The sequence below is a fragment of the Portunus trituberculatus genome, chromosome 38 (assembly GCF_017591435.1).
Source record: "Portunus trituberculatus isolate SZX2019 chromosome 38, ASM1759143v1, whole genome shotgun sequence".
NCBI classification, from domain to species: Eukaryota; Metazoa; Arthropoda; class Malacostraca; order Decapoda; family Portunidae; genus Portunus; species Portunus trituberculatus.
This window is the reverse complement of record NC_059292.1, coordinates 37,548,906-37,569,270: the sequence shown is the minus strand read 5'-3', so window position 1 is coordinate 37,569,270 and position 20,365 is coordinate 37,548,906. Positions and strand designations below refer to the sequence as shown.

The 20,365-nt window shown below is 43.9% G+C and overlaps 1 protein-coding gene across 25 annotated transcripts in view; it reads left to right on the top strand.

The window, feature by feature from the left end:
• LOC123515007 overlaps positions 1–20,365 on the top strand; it is a 384,569-nt gene that overhangs the window by 211,188 nt on the left and 153,016 nt on the right. For 24 of the 25 annotated variants that reach the window (XR_006677730.1, XM_045273355.1, XM_045273353.1 and 21 more), the window contains one exon: positions 6,757–6,967. Coding sequence is in view for 24 of the 25 variants with exons in the window: in XM_045273355.1 (XP_045129290.1) it covers positions 6,757–6,967 (211 nt within the window). In the remaining variant the exon portion in view is untranslated. Of the gene's footprint in view, positions 1–4,367; positions 4,577–6,756; positions 6,968–20,365 lie in introns of those variants that run through there. The other variant, XM_045273358.1, reaches the window with a different exon arrangement.

Here is a 20,365-nt window from a genome sequence, read left to right as displayed (position 1 = left end):
CCAGCTCTGGAATTGAACTTAGAGACGCTTCTCTTGTGGCTCTTGACTCCGTTGTCATCTCCGCGTGCTGGAACACGCCGTGTATGGAGGAGGCGCACTTGTCAAGGTTGCTGGTGTGATACTCGTGGAGGAAGTGAAGAAAGTGGATGCACGCGGGTTGGTATCAGTGAGGTCTTGCAAGATTGGCCGGAATGTTGTTACTCTGACCGACCCCAGTGTTGCTAGTACCCTCCTCAGGCTCTTCGCGGCCCATGCTCTCCTCCTCACCGCCGTTATAACAAACACTCACTCCCTTGTGCTTGGCGAGAATGATTTAAGACTGTTTGCCGTGGTGTTCCCATCCTGCTGACGTCACTGGTAGGCAAGTCGTGTCGCTACGTCTCCTCGCCGCTAGGCAGATGGCCACGTGCCGCCAGTGGCCGAGCCGAGCGCCCCTCGCTATAGTCAGAGCAGCAACAGGAGCTGCCCGCATTAAGCACCACCGGAGGCACCATTCTGCCCCTTCCAGACTTCATTTACTTCCAGATATTTGTAGAAATCTTTGCGGCGCGGGTGACGCAACCACTGGAGCGTGTCTTGCCGCTTTATACCACGAAATTGGTCCGGCGGAGCTGCTAGGAATACTAAGAACAAAGACATCACATCAGTAATCTTCAATATTTATTTCGAATCACAAGAACTTGGAGTGAACCTTTGCCGTTGTCTGGGAACAGTTGAAGTAGCATACACGTTCTGAGGGCGTGAGAAGGCGGCGTGCGTGCCCTCACTAGTGGGTTGGGACACAGGGTCACTCAGTAGGCCAGCAACTCTCCGTATACCGGCCGCAAGAATCTCCGCCCACCCACACCTACCTGGCCAGGGCAAGGGTAAACTCCTCCAGGTGGGCATGGCATGCAGGCCACTCCTGCACGCCTGCTCTCCCTCACTGCTGCGTCACCGGGCCAGCAGACTCATTTATAGTTTATCCTGCTGTTGAACAGGTAACAAAGATGTCATCAGCACCATCATCATCATTTGAGAGAGAGAGAGAGAGAGAGAGAGAGAGAGAGAGAGAGAGAGAGAGAGAGAGGAGAGGAGGGAGGGAGGGAGGGAGAGAGAGAGAGGGAGGGAGGGAGGGAGGGAGGGAAGGAAGGAGGAGGAGGAGAAGGGGGTAGGAGGGAGGAGAGTTGGAGTGAGAGACAGTGAGAGTAGTAAAGTCAGGCCTGTAAAGACTAATGGAAAGTTTTCTCTCACGCCGCCCGTGGTTTTAAAGGGTGACTAATTCAAAGTTGCAACAAAGTCTGTTCATTACTTGTAAAGCATTCCAGGTTAATAAGATAATATTGAATTTCATATACGACAATCGTGCACAAGACAGATATAATTGTAACGTTAGCTAAAGGGTGATTACTTAGTAGAAAGTAGAAATATTCTTCTTGACATAAACATTGAGCTATCGTGATATAATGTTAGCTTCATTGTTACCGACGTGGCTTTATATAGAGCGATCGAAAATATTTCAGACTGGTATGTGACTAAAGACGTAACGTAACAAAGAACAGTGAAAGGGTTAGGAAGCAAAGAATTTCACTGCGCACCATCAGGTTTCCGGTGCCGTGACACGGAGTGCAGGACCCGTGTGACCAGTTGTATACCCTTCCACTGCTGCGAACACACACAAAAAAATCCCTTTTAATATCTATAATAATTCTATCACTATTTTTTTTTGTGTGTGTGACAAGCTTTCGTAAATATTTCTGTAGCGTAAAAAAAATAATTAACATCGTGGTTTTCATTCTGTTCTTCCATATAAACATTTTTCAATAGCACAAGGAAAGTCAATGAAGGAGGACTACAGAATCGGAGGAGTGAAGTGACCAAAGAACTCATCCGTATTTCACGTGTTCCTCAGGCCACGCTAACCAGTCCACGGCTACAAATCACTGCCAGAGTTCATAGAAAAAGCGATTGTGAGTCAGAATAGAGTCGATGAATGTATAATAATAAAAATGAATGTGTATATACTGCTACAACCTATTTGCATACTACTTAGATTTAGGAAATGTTAGCCAGAATAGAGTGAATAGGGGTAATATTCAAGTGAATAGGAATTGGTGATATACGATTCCTTTATCATAAAAAAAAACCTATCGCAATGAAAGATGACTTAAAATAAAGCGACGAAAAATAGTACCATAAATTTTTAAACCTAAAATTTCTAAACGGCATCCAGAACAGAAGAAAATCTATTGACGCGATACTGAGAAAGCTAAGCCAATTTGGAAAGGTATAAATACGCGAGACAGATGTATAGGAAATCATTGCTTATTCTTGGTGTGATATGGCGCGTGCTAAGAAAACAGAGAAAGATGGTAATTATGTTGATGCATACCTATAACCTTATTAACCCCTTCTGTACTGGGACGCATTTTTACCTTGAGTTTTGGGTATGATTGGATGATTTTATTCACATTAGGAAGACAGAAGGTTAATGACCAGAACCTTCACTATTTTAATCCACTCATAAGTTTGTGAAGCTGTATAAAATCACCAAATAGTAAAAAGAAAGAATATTAAAACGTATCTTGGTACTGAAGGGGTTAATTAACCAGCTGATCTTATTCTACTTTGATTTTATTCATTTACATTTTTTCTACGATAAACTTGGCAATTATTCTTAGTCTACTTAAAGGAACAATGAACATTATGTATTTCCTCTCACACTTGTATCCTCTCCTTGTCTTCTTTATTGGAGGGATCTGCTGGCATGAGGGTGATGTGTGGGCCCGCATAGTTCAGTAGGGCTGCAGGGGAGAGTGACCCTGACTGCCCACTGCACAAGGTCGAGAGTGACTGGGCTTCTCTTCTTTCAGGCCGATTAGTCGAGTAATTGCCGTCAATTTTAGCGCAGGATCAGATTCCACGTTTCAAGTTGCACATGGTACCCGCTTCCTTTCCCAAATAGCGATTCCGTCTCTCTCTCTCTCTCTCTCTCTCTCTCTCTCTCTCTCTCTCTCTCTCTCTCTCTCTCTCTCTCTCTCTCTCTCTCTCTCTCTCTCTCTCTCTCATGTACAGTACACATTCACCACACTTCTCTGTCTCTTCCTTGACACTGACACAACCATTACCATCATGTCCTCATCTTCATCATAATTCCCAGCCTTAGCAATGGCCACCCGATGATTCCTTTGCGGACACTATTCAGTCTGTCACTCACTGGATCAGGTTGGTGCTGCCGTCCCACACTGCAGCGCGCCGTGAGATGTAGTCTAAGTAACTGAAGTATGAATGGTCAGCAAGATCTGCCCGAATGAGTAGTTTTTATCTCTTGTTATTGTCCTTATCTTTACTTTATTCCTTGTTTGACAGTAATGTTTTCAGTATAGTACCGAACATTAGTCCTCGTGACAGTGAATACAGCATTAATTAGATAAGTTCTTATGTTTCTCATCTTCCCTCTATGATAATGATAAGATTTCACTACAGTACAGTACAGTTCATAGGTCAGCGCGTAGAGGTGCAGTGACAAGGTTGGTGGGCCGTGAGATGCGGGTGTGCTGAATGTTGTGCTCCGGTGCGGAAGGCGGCCACCAGAGGGCAAAGGCGAGCCAGCTTGGAGCCAGGCTGGGGTATGCGGAACCCGAATGTTCGGACACATATGCTCAGCCCGCTACCTGTTACGTTCACTCAGTCTCTGGCTGTCGCGATGGCCGTTACTCATATATGCTCAAATAATATGCAGAATCTCATGGAAGGCACTGCATGTGGTCTTGGTGTTTACTTTCCCATGTTCATAGATTAACAGTTGTGGGAGATTAAATTTCGCCGTATCAAGATATTCACCTACCTGCAGCTCTCCCATCCTCGGCCAGCTGTGGGTACAATATCGTGTCGCGCCGCTAAATTTGCTGGTGCATCATTTATAGAGAATGTGGGAGCGGGATGGGGAGGCAGGCAGGGTGGGGAGGCGCGGAGGCAAGGGAAGCGGGCCGTGGGAGGCATAAGTATGCAGGTCACCACTGACCCAGCGGTGACACACTTTGCCCTTGGCCTCTAGTTACCTCTCTTCTTTTAACAGTTACACAGTTTCCCTTTCTCTCATCTCTCTTTTCCGTTACATTAGAAATCTGAAGTAAGAAACGAGGACTTCTTCACCCATTGCCAAGACTTTAGACAAAACTGGATTCATGGGCGGTGTTGACGAAGGCGTAGGCGGCGGGCGTCGGGCTGCGGTGATGCTGGAACGGAAGCAGCGGGCCAGCCAGTGTTAGCGCGTCAGCTGTGGCGTTCGGGCATCCGTTACATTCCTTGCTGTGGAGATGACAGACGCGTTTTGGAGAGTGTTTTGTGATATTTAATGTGGTGATACTTTTGTGTTTTTGAGTTCACTATTACTCATTGAAAGTATTTAATTCATGCTGAAAATTAAATTCGATGAGTGTAAATGAAATGCGACAGTTCTTTTTCCTTCTCTCTAAGTAAATTTATACGTGTAATACGAGTAGCGAGGACGGACACACCAGCTACACCACGTTCTTTGTTCTGGAGTAGTCAAGCACTGGGTGAGGCGCCACCATGGTCAAGCAGCGACACTCAGGTGAGGTCGCCGCCCCCTCCCTCACGACCCCCACGACGGGAGGAACACTCACCTCTCAAATACCACGAATGCATGCAGTTTAGAATGCACAGTTTAGATAATATCTAGACCGTGAGTCTGCCATCGTCTTTATAACACTGACGATAGCAGACCAAGCCATTTCTAATTACTGATGCCTTGACAGCTTGACACGCCTTCCATGCTCGGTTCGTTCATTCCCTTCATAATACTGAGGACAATACACAAATCCAGCAACAGCGCATGTTAGTATCAAAACACACGCCATTCATGTAGTGTTCTTTCATCATCTCATTGACATTGAACATAAGATAGAAGTCGAGCTAATTGCTAATTGCTAGAAACATATCTTTCATACAGTGTTCTTTCATCGCTTCTCTATCACTGAAAATAAAATACAGAATGCAGATGTAGCTACTTACTAATATCTCGACACACATCTTTCATGGAGTATTCTTTCACTCTCATGGCACGGACTACTTATCATTACCTAAACATATACTTTTTCACGACCAGTACAGTAAGGGGTCTTGATCTACCACCTCTCTGTCTTGTAGAAAAGAGGGCATGGCTACATGGAAGGGTTACTACCACAAAATTAGAGGAATAACGTTATATAATTAGAGATTTTCTAACAAATGTGTGTCATTATTTTACCTTCCATCAGTAAGAATGATAATATACAGACTCACCTAATTACTAATACCTAGAGACCTACATGCACACTTGCTACCATTTATAACACTTCACTCACTGACACAATGCAACTTCCTGTAATGCACGCTGACACAATTACATGGAAGTATTGCGTCGACACACGTTCCCGCCACGACTCCTATGAACAGGCCACACTGAGTCTTGAAATAATGTCATTCTCAGGCAGCCGCTGCGACCGATGAGTGGCGACATGACTGGCAGGATCCTTACCTATAACAAGGATATCATAACTTTATTTGCTCCTGAGCCATGAGAGCTGAACCAAGTATCTCGTATGCATGATGACGTTTGAGATATTTGGTGTGTATCGTGTATATGTAGTTGTGTGAATCTGGCGTTATTTAGGCTCAGGATTATTTGTCAGAAAGAAGCAAGGATCTGGTATATTTGGTGGTGAGACTGGTATAAAATGTAGCCGTTGGAAATGTAAGTTTGTAACGTGTGTGGACAGTTCTGTGAATCTGGCGTTATGGTGACTCACGATTATTTGTCACTTCATTTTACTTCATTTTGATTATAAGGCTATAATCAATTTAAGTGAACGAAAGTCATGGAGATTGACCAGTAAATTTTTATGTTAGAAATATTAAATGTATATATATTCGCTGGAAATGCAAGTTCTGTATCATGTATGGAAATTTGTGCAAGACTGGTGCTGTTCTCGTGCCTTGCGATTATTTATCTGGTTTAAAACTGTAGTCGTTGGAAATATACGGACAGTTTTGCGAGTCTGGCGTCATAGTACCTCATTATTTTATGTTAGTCATATGTTTGATGGTAATTCGTTGCACAGACTGAAAGCACACCACGTTCCCATTGCACTAACGAATAGATGTCGCCAAAGCCAGTCGGGTTAACTCCTTGGCGCCGTGCCAGTCACTGCGGGGCGAAGCGAGGGGGCTTCCTTGGGAAATATTTGTCATCCTGGTTCACTTCACTCAGATGTATTCTTTGTCTTATTTTGTTGTCATGGGTGGTCTTGTCTTCACTGTACGGGCGAGAGTTTGTTGCCTTCCTGGTTTGTAGAAACGAGGGCTGGATGACATTAATGGTGACTATTTAGTACAAAATTAGAAGAGTGACAATTAGCACAATTTGAGATTTCTAACAAATTTGCTTAGTATCTTTTACATTACTCAACCGTCTCTCTCTCTCTCTCTCTCTCTCTCTCTCTCTCTCTCTCTCTCTCTCTCTCTCTCTCTCTCTCTCTCTCTCTCTCTCTCTCTCTCTCTCTCTCTCTCTCTCTCTCTCTCTCTCTCTCTCTCTCTCTCTCGGAACCATTTACCTCTAGTCGCCATCCTTGACAGTGGTTAATTCATTAGCGTGCCTCTGCAAAACATCAGGAGTCAGCTCAGCACAATGATGGGTGTGATGCAATTATGTAGCTTGTATTATGTTAACGAGCTTAGTGTGGATTAATTGTGGTGTGTTGTGCTGTGCCTCAGGTCCCGATGAAGACAAGGTGCTGGGGTCCCTACCGCTGCCTTCCTTCAAGATTAGCCCTGTAGATTCCGAGGACCGCGTGTACCGGCGCCATGCCTTCAAGGCGGAGCACCAGAACACCCGCACCTACTACTTCGCCGCCGAGACCAAGGAGCAGATGACCCACTGGATGAACGCTCTCTCCCTCGCGTCTATCCTGCAGAAAGACACAAGGTAATGTACCAGTTTCTTATCATTGTGTGTATCTAGTGTCAGGTTGTGAGTACATGGACACGGGCACCTGTTTGTGAGGGAGGTGCCCGCACTTGAGAAACAGTGGGGACAGGAAGAGTTCAAACTCCCGTTTCTTTTGCCACATAACTTAGGTCACTGACTGATCTGCTTCACCCTCCACTTCTTAGAGTCTGTCAGCAAGCGGTCAAATAATTTCTTTTGTTGTTTAGATGAGAGAAAATTTTCTCGTTTTTTTCATGAATTTTCTAATTTAGTTAATACGTAACGTAACATTTTACAAGTTGATGGCTGCAGCCGTCTGTAATTGCCTGCCACACATGTAACAGAGGTATGTGACATCAGCGCCAGGTGGAAGGCAACACTTGATAAGTGGTAAAGTGCTGGTGTAGGGGGGCTGGTGTCTGCCATGGCTCACTAATCACAAGACGGCTCAGGCAGCGGGCGTACATCCGCTGCAGCTTTCAGCAGAGGCTTCAGACATGACTGAGGTTTGGTGTGGTGGGCGCGGTCGGTCAGTGCCCTGGACGAGGGCGGGACACAAGGTTACCACTCAGTAACCTAACGCGACCTGGATCTTCCCTCAGAACTTGCCACCAGGGTCCTGAACTCGAGTGTCGTGTGTAGTGTCACCTTCCATGTTCCTTGCCAGTCAATGTGCCAACGCCTGAAAGTACAATCCAAGACGCTGCGTTAACAGAACGAAATTAGTCGCATGATTATTGTGAGGAAACTTCTTTTTACTTTTGTTTACAAATACGGCAAGTTGTGAGATGGAAGAGATAGCTCGGTAGTTCAGCAGGAATTGAAATCTCCTGTACCAAAATTTCCTTCAAGTTGCTCACACTGAACTGTTGAATGCTTCCGCTTGGCCCTGACCTCACACACACACACACACACACACACACACACACACACACACACACACACACACACACACTCCTGTTGACCTTACATATGTATGAGTTCACCACTTGTTATTCTGCTGACAACTATCCTCGCTATAGTCTGCCCCTCGTGCAGTGGGGGGCCCCATGAGTGACCCGCTGTGTTGTGTGTTTACTTCATTACCTTCTGTGACGCTAACTTAGAGAGAGAGAGAGAGAGAGAGAGAGAGAGAGAGAGAGAGAGAGAGAGAGAAGCATAATTAACAAAAAAGAAAAATATTATAAAAAAAAAACAGAGATCGCAGTGGATGTGAAATTCTGAGATCCGGTGCGAACAAATCCAGAGATAAGATTGTAAAGGGAAAGGAATGTGCTGGTGATGGTGTTCGCCGCTTCATCAACTTTACCAAAGAAAAAAAATCTTGGCTGCATTTAAGGTAAACATGATCACGTGACCTGCCTTGTGGTGCGCGGCGACTTGTTTCTTTTTGCAGGCGAGGTCAGGAGGGCGGTGTTTGCGGCTCTCGGGATGCAGAGAAAGAAATGTAGAACTCTTGAGTGTGGGAAACAAACAAACATTAGATCACAAAGCAATAGATAGTGAAGCAATGATATCTTTTAATGGAGTCTTGATACAATAGAGAGGATGGAGACTGACGGTGGTCTCAGGACTATTGATTATTACATTAGACCAGCTATACACATACACTGACGGACACACACACACAGACAGACAGACAGACAGACACATAGGTAGATACTTTATTGACACAGTAGCCACACACCATAATTCCAATAACTATATAACATGGTCCAACAAATTGCTTTTACGCTAAACTCAGTACACACCATTGAAATATTACACACACACACACACACACACACACACACACACACACACACACACACACACACACACACACACACACACACACACACACACACACCATTCTAAACTTATAATATGAGTCTCTTCGCTTTCTTATGTTATGAAACCTACTAGACAAGTGAGGCAAGGGACGGGGAGCGCCTCTCAACCGCCTTTTGGCCGAGGAAGCTTCTGGCTGGCATTACCTGAACAACAGATCCTCTCAGGCTGTCAGTGGTTCTTCGTAAAGGTTTCGTCACGTCACCGCCATCACTCGTGCGACGGAAGTGTGTGAATGTCAGGGGTCGAGAGAGAGAGAGAGAGAGAGAGAGAGAGAGAGAGAGAGAGAGAGAGAGAGAGAGAGAGAGAGAGAGAGAGAGAGAGAGAGAGAGAGAGAGAGAGAGAGAGACGGATAACATAAAAAAGGTTTAAGCTTGGTGAAGACTTGTTTACCTGTTAATACACTCAGCGCGTTGGTGTTGTGTTCACTGCAAACACTAAGATGTATTTTTAACCATGACTGAGTGTTGGCGGAGTTTTGATGCGGTGTGAAAAAAGGGAGAGAGAGAGAGAAAAAAAAAAAACTTCCTCTTATTTCCACTAATTAGAGAGCATTAATAGATAAGGTAATAGATCGCATAAATTCACGGAAGAGGATGATAGATGAGTATTTTGTACAGAGGGAGTCTCACGTGTAGATCTGGGTCCGTATTCAGAAACGCTTTGCTCTCTCACCACGACTATTTTCTAGGGCCACAGAGATGATTAGCGGGATCTTCAAGAGTGTTTCTCAAGTTAACAATGTAAAAATATTATCAATCTGCCTCTATAACCGTAAAAACAGATTAAGAACTCGTGTAAATTTAAATAAGGCTTTTTTAAATAGTGGAGGTGAACCACAGGAGTGTTGAGAATACAGGCCCTGAAGGCTTCTTGCAACTTCCCTTTATTTTCCTATGTTATTACGACGCTCTTAGTGCTTGCTTATTTCTGGTACGACAAAAAAAAGTCTCCTTGAAAAGCTGTGGTAAGGTCTCATCATGAACGCAACGCTAAAGATATACAATCCTCCACGTGTTTTTTTATGAAAGACTGATGCACGTTACACTCATAGTAGAATCAAAACCACACGTCGCTCATTCTGAAAGTCATGAATTACGTGGTTTGTATCATTCGTTGTACACAATTTTTATACAACATATCTTCCCTAACAGAACCAAAACCACACGTCACTCAGTTTGAAAGTCATGAATTACGAAGTTTGTGCCATGCGTTGTACACAATTTTTAAACAGCAGCATATCTTCCCATACGAGGTGAAGAGGGAATTTCAAGACATTTGTCCCAGACTTTTGGCTAATTCTTTTTTTTATACTTAAGGGAACTGGCATTCATGTGGCCGGTTTTTTTTTAAATCTTTTGTTGCCCTTGGCCGGTTTTCCTCTCTTGCATAAAAAAAAATCTTAACTTACACATTATAACGTCGAGGAAGTTGAAAGCCATGAATTACACAGAGCTTTCATACACTATACGTGGCTGACGAGGTGGACAGACAGTGCTTATTTACACCACAGGCAAGCACAGCACAGCAGGCGTGATGTGGATAACGGATCAATGATGAGCACACCACCACGTGTCCACCCTACCCTTCACAACCCACTCTCCCAACACACACACACCTGCCCCTCCAGCACCGCCTTACCGCCCACCTGTGCCAGTCTGGTGCTGAAGGGCTGCGATCGATAAATGCTGTGAAAGTGTCGTAAAGCATGTTGGGAATTGAGAGAGAGAGAGAGAGAGAGAGAGAGAGAGAGAGAGAGAGAGAGAGAGAGAGAGAGAGAGAGAGAGAGAGAGAGAGAGAGAGAGAGAGAGAGAGAGAGAGAGAAAGATGAGATGAGATGAGATGAGATGAGATCTGCATGCCGCTAAAAATAGGAAGAAATGTGAGGAAAAAAAAAAAACACTGAGGACTTAACAGACTTCGAGAGGGAGGTGATGACGTGACTTGCAGGCGGGGCGCGGGCTGAGGGATCACGGCGTTCAGCGGGAAAAGCTTGCCTGGAAAACCGCTATCTGACGAGCATGTTTCCAGTTTTCTTTCTCTTTTTTTCCCCACACATACAACTTATCCAGTTGCCTTTAAAGTCACAAGTTCAACGGTTGGGAATAGAGTGCACGGCGTCATTTAATTCTCAGTTGTTGGGTGTATCTGGTAATTTGCCCCCATCCCCTACACTACTACTACTACTACTACTACTTTATAGCCGAATTTATTATCATTCCCTCTTCCTCCCAATGAAAACATGTCACTATACCCAACACACAATTTTCCTTACACATTCCTTATACTCACCCTACCACGTTGCTTCCCTAACTCCCCTCCTCCATCCCCCCTACCACATCAGCATCCCTCCTCATCCCCGGGGGTCGCGGCGGCGGGGTAATTCTCACCAAGGCTCTGCACCACGCCGCCTGGAAGAAGAATTACCGCAGCTTTCATTACCGCGTCAAACAATCATGATATTAACGGCGTCTGCTTCATTTCATCTACTTCCCGTTATGCGGTGGAAGGTCTCGCCCTGACCCTCGCCAATGCTACACCCCTGATGAGCGCGTGAGGCTGTCGAGTGTGGTTTGTCTGTGTGGACCATCTTCTCAAACAGTGCCGCATCCCAGACTGCATTCAAATGGCTCTTGTTGAAGTTACACGGATTTTCAAAAGTTTTTTTTTTAAGGATCCAGTGACAGATTAACAATGCTGCTGATTTATTGACGTGAGAAATTAATTGTCTTGAGAAAATAGCTAATCATTTCCTTGGCCTGTATAGATAGTCGTGATTGGCGAGCAAAGCGTTTCAGAATACAGGCCTTGGTGAGTTTTGTTTGTCAGCCTCCCATTGTTGCTGTCAAGTTGTCGGTGGCTGGTCACGAGGGATCTTCTAGGTATGCATCAGTCACTATCTCCGCTATCTTATATCACACCTTTGATAAGATTAAGACTACCCGATCACATCACTTTTTAAATTACCTTGATTTGAATGTTGTTATCGACCACCGCCCCCTCTTGTAGCTACTCCCCCCACCCTGCCCCGCTGCCCTCTCCCTCCCCTCGCGTCGTGGTCCACCTGCCTGGATGTGCGTCGAACGTTGAGTGAGTCAGTGTAGCGGCGGCGTCGGTGGCGGCAGTCCGCGATGCGCCTCTCATGCCGCCGGTGAACAAGTGACTGGCTTGGTGCGCACAGAACTAACCGTTGTGAGATTTATCCGTGCACCAAGTTGTCTTAGTGGTGTGTGTAGGTGAGGAAATGAAAACGTGCAAGGTGTCATTAGTGGTGAAAAAAGACAGTTTATTGGTCGTATTTTTTTTTCCTGGTATTGGAGGAACGATGGCATTCTCGGATAAGGAGACTCAGTGATTAGATACAGTTTGCACAGCGTTGAGGTGCTGCACACAAAGGACCAGACGTTGCCCAGCATTGTGTTCATATCTGTTCGTCCGTCACCGCGCTCTCGCCACGCCGGTGCTGAGAAAAGTTGGTTTTGTCCGGGAAGCTTGAGAGACATTGCAGTGCAACACACACACACACACACACACACACACACACACACACACACACACACACACACAGATTGGAATTTCCGGTGTGAATTCATTAATGAGAGGTGGTGAATGTGGTGAAGTATAGTGGCAGAGGTCTGTGTAGTGAGGAAGGAAAAAGAGGAGTGGAAGGGGAGTGGGGAGGGCTGTGGTAGTAGTGGTGGCGGTAGTGGTGCAGCCTCGGGAGCAACAGGTCGCTCTCCGCACACCCGGTTATCCCACGAGTTGGTAACCCTCTCCACCTCTCTGCCCTTGACTTGCTCGCAGAGGAAACTTAGTCGTGGATACAACTTTGGTCTATATCAAGTGTCCATAAGGCAAGACCATTCTCCCAGGAAAGAAGGAGACGCCCTGTGTGTTACAGTGATAGTGCCGGTGAGTGTGTGTGTTTCTGTGAGTGAAGTGCATTGAAGGAGCGTCGTACCCCGGTTGTCATCGCACGTCTGGCCGCTGCCTGGTAGACACGTGATAAAACAACAATTTTAATACTTGACCACGCCGTCACACCTCAGCGTGGGAGCCCCGATGACGTAAACTCCGGGTGAGTACTTGGTCTGCGGGGAGCGCGTGGGAGTCCCGCCTGTCCTCTCTTCCCTCACACACGTGTCGGCTATTGTTGTCAGGCCGGGAGTATAAGGGGCAGCGACAGGTGAATGAGGGAGGTAAATAAAGGCACAACCTGAGGGTCCAAATCGTGAAGGAATGAACTGCCAGAGGGAGGAAGGGATGGGTCTGGCATTGCTCGTGAGGACTGGAGGCTGCTGGAAGGCGCCACTCCCTCACCCACTCCCACAAGACACGATTAAAAGAAGAAGGAAAAAAAGAAACAAACTCGAAGAACCAGATTCAACCGTACATACAGAGGCCTTGCCTTGGTGGTGGCTGTGAAGAATTGCTGTCATTAGTCAGCCAAGTTAGGTATACACACTAGACTCGTAATTAAAGCGACGTAAGGTATCTCCTATTGTTTTGAGATATAGCCTTTCTTGGAAGACTTTTTCCTGTGTGTGTGTGTGTGTGTGTGTGTGTGTGTGTGTGTGTGTGTGTGTGTGTTATAGGTATGTGTGTACACGCGCTTGCGATAACTCACGTGGCATAGACAAAATACAGTCGCGTCTGGTATGCCTGTACACGGAGCACAGACGGCGCGGTGGTGAGCCTTGGGCATGACGGTGTTGTAGCCGCGGGGTACCACATCATGCCGCCACACTCACACATACACACACTCACTCACCTTCACTCACCTCCTCAACTCTCGGAAACACCAACAATGTTATTCTGTGGGAGTTCAGTGACACCGGGAATTCGTGGCTAATCGCTCCTCTCATTAACGAGCATTAAGGAAACTTTTTCACCTGAGGCATCATGTAATCAGAGCGGCGGTGGCCCAGATTTGTACCTGTTGGGTGAGGAGCGTGTGCGGCGGCGTGATGCGGCCCCTGACCTGCTTACACTGGGGCACAGAGCTTGGGCGTGCTGACGTGACCCGGGTAAACGGAATTAGGGAATTATCTCAGCGTGGTGTGTGTGTGTGTGTGTGTGTGTGCGTGTGTGTGTGTTTATTGTTCTCTTTATTCACTTAAAAAACTCAGTTGAGGAAAACTATGCCTATTTTTACTTATTTTTCAAAAAGCACACATATTTCATTCTTGAACTGTCTCTTACTTATTTATTCATGTGTTATCCCATCGTCATTTTCATCATCCTTGATTCACTACACAGCCTTACAGACAACCCCCTTCAACCTCTCACTCCACCCTTACACACTTCCCAATGCATATAGTAATCTTCTATTCCTTATGACACCACAACCATGTATTGAAGTAGGGCAGTTCTTCTCACACACCTGATCCTTGACATGGGCATCCTCTCGTGCTGCTCATAATTTGATAAGCAAGATGATATAGATAATACTTTCCCGGATGTTGTATATACGTCCCTTACTATAATACCTGATCTGCTGTGGGTGTCAGTAACTGTTCTATATTTTCTTTTTCGGGAATAACTCTGACTAACTGATGAATAGGGATTTTACTTCGACGGAACTTGTAGACGCCTTTCGAGTATCTAAATGCAATACAAGCTGATGTGATTAATAAACTACGAGATGGATTTCCGTATTTACGTGCTTAACCCCTTCAGTACTGAGACGCATTTTTTACCTTTATTTTGGGGTATGATTAGACGATTTTATTTACATTAGAAAGTGTCTCTAGAGGTCAGAAGATAAATGGTTAGAGTCTTCACTATTTTAATCATTCAAATTAAAACGCAGCATGGTATTGAAGGGCTTAAGCAGAGTGAATGAAAGAGCAGAAGGTAACTGGTTTTTTTTTCAAGGCTTGTTAGTGTAAAAGTGAACATTTCAAGGCTTTCCTACCTTCATATTTCCTAGGGCTGGCAGTTTCTTTTAGTATTAATCCCTTCAGTACCAGGACGTGTTTTCGTATTTACTTTGCTTACCATTTGGCGATTTCATACAGCTTGAAAAACTTATGCTGGGATTAAAATAGTGAAGACTCTGGCCATTAATCATTTGACCTCCATAGACCCTTCCTAATGCAAGTAATTAATCTAATCACCCCAAAAATTCATGGTAAGAATGCGTTGCAGTAATGAAAGGGTTAATATTCTTCCTGGCCTACGTGAGAATGTGCAAGCTCAAACTGTAGACTGTCATTGCATATTCTCACAACGTATCTTAAACCTTCCTTTGAGTTGCTTTACTTCCTCCTCCACGTCGAGTACTTTCATAGCCACACCCTAAGCCTTCCCTCCATCCCCAACCGTCTCACCTGCGTTTGTGGATGATTTACCACCGTGGCTTAACACCGAGAAATCTCTTTTTTTATTTAGGAGATTATGTCGTGAGTTGTATAATGACAAAAATAAAGATTAAAAGGTAAAAAATGTTAAATGAAGATTTGCGCGATAAAATGAAAAAAAGTGTGTGTGTGTGTGTGTGTGTGTGTGTGTGTGTGTGTGTGTGTGTGTGTGTGTTAAGTGTTGGGTATTTTTCCCATTACAAATGTATTTCTTGGCTTATATCTTTTGATTTCTTAAGATGCGTGTTACATTCATTACCTGCTTTGTGTAACTGTCATATTTCAACTAAGCTCGTTTTATGTTGTGTCTATGTCTATTTACTTTTCCATAGTGGTTTTATATTAATTTTTAGTTCGTATTACCATCATATTACCATATTACCATCCTCTTCCTCTTCCTCTTCCTCTTTCAGCATTTTTTTCCCAGGAAGATTAGAACATTTAACAACATTTCCTATCATTCATTCTTTCTCACTTCCTCCTCCACCATCACTCAATAGAAAGTCTTCCACCTCCTCCACTTATGTGTCTTAATTTCTTCAAAGACCACCTAATATTTTGTTTCTCTTTCTCGCTTTCTTCTTAGCAAACTTTCTTTTGTATCTTTTGCGTCGACAGTCTGCTCTCTCTCTCTCTCTCTCTCTCTCTCTCTCTCTCTCTCTCTCTCTCTCTCTCTCTCTCTCTCTCTCGTCCTTCCCAGAGGCTACCACAGCATATTACTCGTGTAAGTCGTGTCAGGCATTATCACTTATCTAGTTCCTGGACATTATCACCTTTATCAGCATGTTATCTTTATGTACGTAGATTACACCCACTGTCAGATTCGTCAACACTGTGTTTAGGCACTACTCAAGAAGTCCTGTTAGATTTCTTTTTTGGTTTATTTTATTTAGTTTTTTTTTTTTTTCTTTTTTCCTGGTGATGCGTCCTCCTTGAGTTTTGAATAATACTTTTGAACTGGGACTTGTTTTATGGTGATTACACACACACACACACACACACACACACACACACACACACACACACACACACACACACGAGTGTATCACAATCTCATTCATTCTCTTACCAGGTTAAGTCGTTGTATAGCTCATCAGCGCCGTCAGATTTCATAACTTTCATCGTAACTTCATCGTATATCGTCTGGAAGCATGTTGTTACAGCTCTTCAGGTCATGATATATTAGACCGTATTCTTAAACACTTCGTCGTTCTATCCTTTACAGTTAACAAGCTTGAGTGAAAGTTATTTGCGGTTTTCAAGGATGATTTCATGATTCTAGTGATAGTTTGACATAACATGAATTTTACACCGTCAGTAGATTGTAGTGAAAGTTATTTACGGTTTTCATGGCTCTTTCCAAATGATTAACTGGTGTTGTATTTGATCAATCAATGCTTTCAAGAACGTTTTCAATATTCTACTGATAAATTAACAAGAATTCTTCGTTGTTAGTAGAAGAAACCCCACAAAAGAGCAGTGGTCTTCGAAAATAATCTTTAGTTAACAAAGCATTGAGAAGCATGATCAATTGTTTACATAACGCGTGTATCGCAGCCACGACTGACCTCTCTCCACAGCCTTCATCGAAGAAACCTTATCCCTTAGAGCTGTTCTCGTTTGTCTTCCCAGCAGGGCACTCCAGCCAACTTAGCATGATGTCTGTCTGAAGCAGTGTGTGTGTGTGTGTGTGTGTGTGTGTGTGTGTGTGTGTGTGTGTGTGTGTGTGTGTCTGTGATCTTTTTTTAGATAATCGTAGTAAATAAAAATAAGAGTAAACAGATAAAATTAGATAAAAAGAAACTATATGACTGTGTAAACATACAACATGAAACTCTCGTAGATTTCTGATATCTTGTTCATGAAAAGGAAAAGAACCCACACACACACACACACACACACACACACACACACACACACACACACACACACACACACAATGCTTTCTATTTTTATGTATTTACTAAAGTATCTCATTGCGTTATTGTGATACTCAGCGATTACAGTTTGAAACGATTTAAGAACAAAAGAATCCTCGAAGCTGTTAGTGCATTGTCGAAAACGTGGATGAGTATGATGTAGCAGGCACTTAGAACACGTTGGCGTGAGAACCGGAAGAACAGAGCGTTACCCCTTCCATCCCTCAGCCTGCAGTGTGAGGGGGTGGCAGGAAGGTGGAGGATATAACGTGCTCTACCTACTAATGCCACGCCTCATTAACTTCTACTTGCCGTCTTAGGAATCACACGAACACCTTCTTTTGTTGGGAAGATTTTTTACCGTGCTCCTAACTCTGATTTTTGTGAGGATGCACTGCTAAGTTCAATTCACTCACATGGGATAACACGTTTTCTTTGTTCTTAAAGTTTAATAGTTTTTTTTTTTTATGTTAGGGCAAGAAAACTATATTAGAAGAAAAAGGTCCACTAGAATTGCAGTCTCCATAAAAGATTAGAAAGAGTTAATCAAAAGAGCGAGACAAATGTCTTGAAACCTCCCTCTTAAAAGAAGAATGGCTTTTGGTTGATAGTTACTGTGGAAAATTGGAATTATAAAGTTGTTACAGTATAGGTAGGGAGAAAAAGAGAGCTAAAACTGTATTCTCAGTCATTCGTTCTTTTAACTAATTAATTCTGTAATTCCCTCTTTTCTTTATTTCCTCTTACCCATTATGTGAACTCTTTCATGAGAGAGGTTACAAGACACTCACATTTCTGGATAATATTTTCAGTTCTGAGGATTAGCACCTCAGTAGACCTTTTTTTAAATTTTCCTTCCTGGGCCGTGGTCATTACCATATCCATAATTTAGAAGTATTTCATGATATTGTGTAATTATTAAATCGATACCGGAGTCTTTCTTTGGTGTACAAGTCGATAATTTCAACAACTTAAATAGTTGGTGTACTTTCCTTCCTTTGGCACTTCTCATTCCCTTTATACGCTAGTCAGTGACAAAGATACTAGCTGTCATTCCTCATCCTTGCATCCACTAGCTAACACGGAAGATTGGATAAGACAGATTGCATAATAGCCAGCACAAAGCAGCTTCCTCAACCCACTCAATACTACACGCACCTTCCAAACTTGATTCAGTCGTTCATTAGTCAGTCATGATAGAGGAAATGTAATATATATTGTTGTGGGATGAGTAAGTATTTGATTGGTAACTCCCTAGTGATGAAAGAAAAAGCAGATAATCCTGAACTTGATATAATTCCTTGATGACGTGTGGAATATATTGAAGTCAGTGCCGTGGTCTTTCTTTTATATATATTTATCTTTCTTTTTCCTTTGTGTGTGTTTTGGAGGCTTTAAGAGTCCTTTCTTTTTCTTTTTCTTTACATTTATAAGTGTTTTGTGTGTTTATGTTTGCAAGGCACCAGACGAAAGCCTCAGCCTCCTCTAATTATCATCATAAGGGAACTTGAATCTCCGTTGATGAAAAAACTATAATGAACTTGATAAAATCCTCTAAATATGTGTGGAATATAATGCAATCGATGCCGCACTCTTCAAAAGATTAAAACAGCACATGGGAGCCTCAGCTTACTGGGGATCTGTGCTAAATTATAAAGGAACAGTAATTCTATGTAACATTCAATGAGAGAAGACAGATGACACACACACGCGACCTTCACAACACGCACAAAGGACCGTGACAATACTCCATTAAGAAGAGATAGTAAAAATACCCCACGGAAGACCTCCACAAAGGCCTCAGTAAGAAGTTACAGTTACATCGAAGGCAGGCTAAACATAACTTGTTACTACAACTGGCCACGTCCCATTGTTACAGGGGCAGGGGTTGCGGCGCCCCTCTCCTGCACCCTTGAGGTCCGCCTCGGGATGTGAGTGCTCTGAAGGAAGGTGGGGGAGGGTAGGGTGAAGACAGGGGGAGACACAATGGTAGATCGCTCTGGAAGGTCATAAAATACACGCCTTGACATCACAAGCAGGTTACTGAGAGAGTGAGGGACTGACTGCGCCGTCACGACCTTGGACAAGTGAGCAGGTGGAAAACTAATATTATTACACATCCTATTACTATTAGCTTGGCTATTGTTACTAATTGTATTATCACTCATGGACACTTTCAAGGTCATATCATTAATTTGTACAAGAAGGAAGTCATGAAACAACTACGTAGAAAAACTTTATAATAAAGGCAAACTTACGATAGAGAGATAAGCACTACGTAGACGCTCGCATGCAGACACCGAGTTCCAGAGTGACTGGTGCCTCCTTGTAGTGCTCGAAGGGAAGGAGGACAAAGAAAACGAAGCCTCCCACGTGTGCTGGGCGGGCGTGGCTCAGCGGCTTAGTGGTTCAGACTGGCAGGCGGCCGATGGAGTGGAGTGTATAACAGGTGTTAGAAGCACCTCTGACAGCTGCCGTGTGTGTGTGTGTGTGTGTGTGTGTGTGTGTGTTGTCTGAAAAAAAGTACACAAAGCAAACCATTACCTCATCCTCCCTGAATCACACAAGGAGTGAGGGAAGCAACAAGCAAACATTACCATACCGACACCTCAGCCCCAGGACATGTGAACAATGCAGTCACTTTCCTTTCCTGTAGGCAGTTTCGAAACACACTCACACGAACTCACAGGGACTCATATACACACTCATTCACTCACACTCGCACGTTCCTGCATAGATCACAACAGTCTTTACGGCCAGCGAGGAGAGAAACAAGGAGCTTCTGGCGAGAACCTCAGGCCATTTCCCACACTTTGATATTTTCGACTCTCGCTTTGTCACAAAATGTATTAGGAAATAAAAATAGCATAATGTCATCGTCCCCTCCTAACTTAACTCTCCCTCACACCATTCGCACACTGCCGAACCTCCTTCCTGTCTAATGTTGCTGGTAATTTTTCTCTCTCCAGAAATATAATGTAATCTTGCTTTTCAAAGGGAGGTTTTCAATGTGTAATCTTTATTTAATGGAAGAAAAAAGTGGAATTGTGTTGTGCCCTCGGGCTAATCTGTAATGTGAAGGCTCACCTCCCTCACGGTGTTTCCTGAAACCAATCTTGCTCGCCAGGGGAAGGGTCGCTGTGCTCCTGTCGTCTCTTGGTCTGCTGCTGTCTTAACTCTCGGATTCTCATGTAAAGTTCCCATATCACTTCCCCTTTGTAGTATCTGGCAGTGCTATAACGCCGAGCTTAACCTGGCTATATCTTATCTGCTTGCAAGCATTG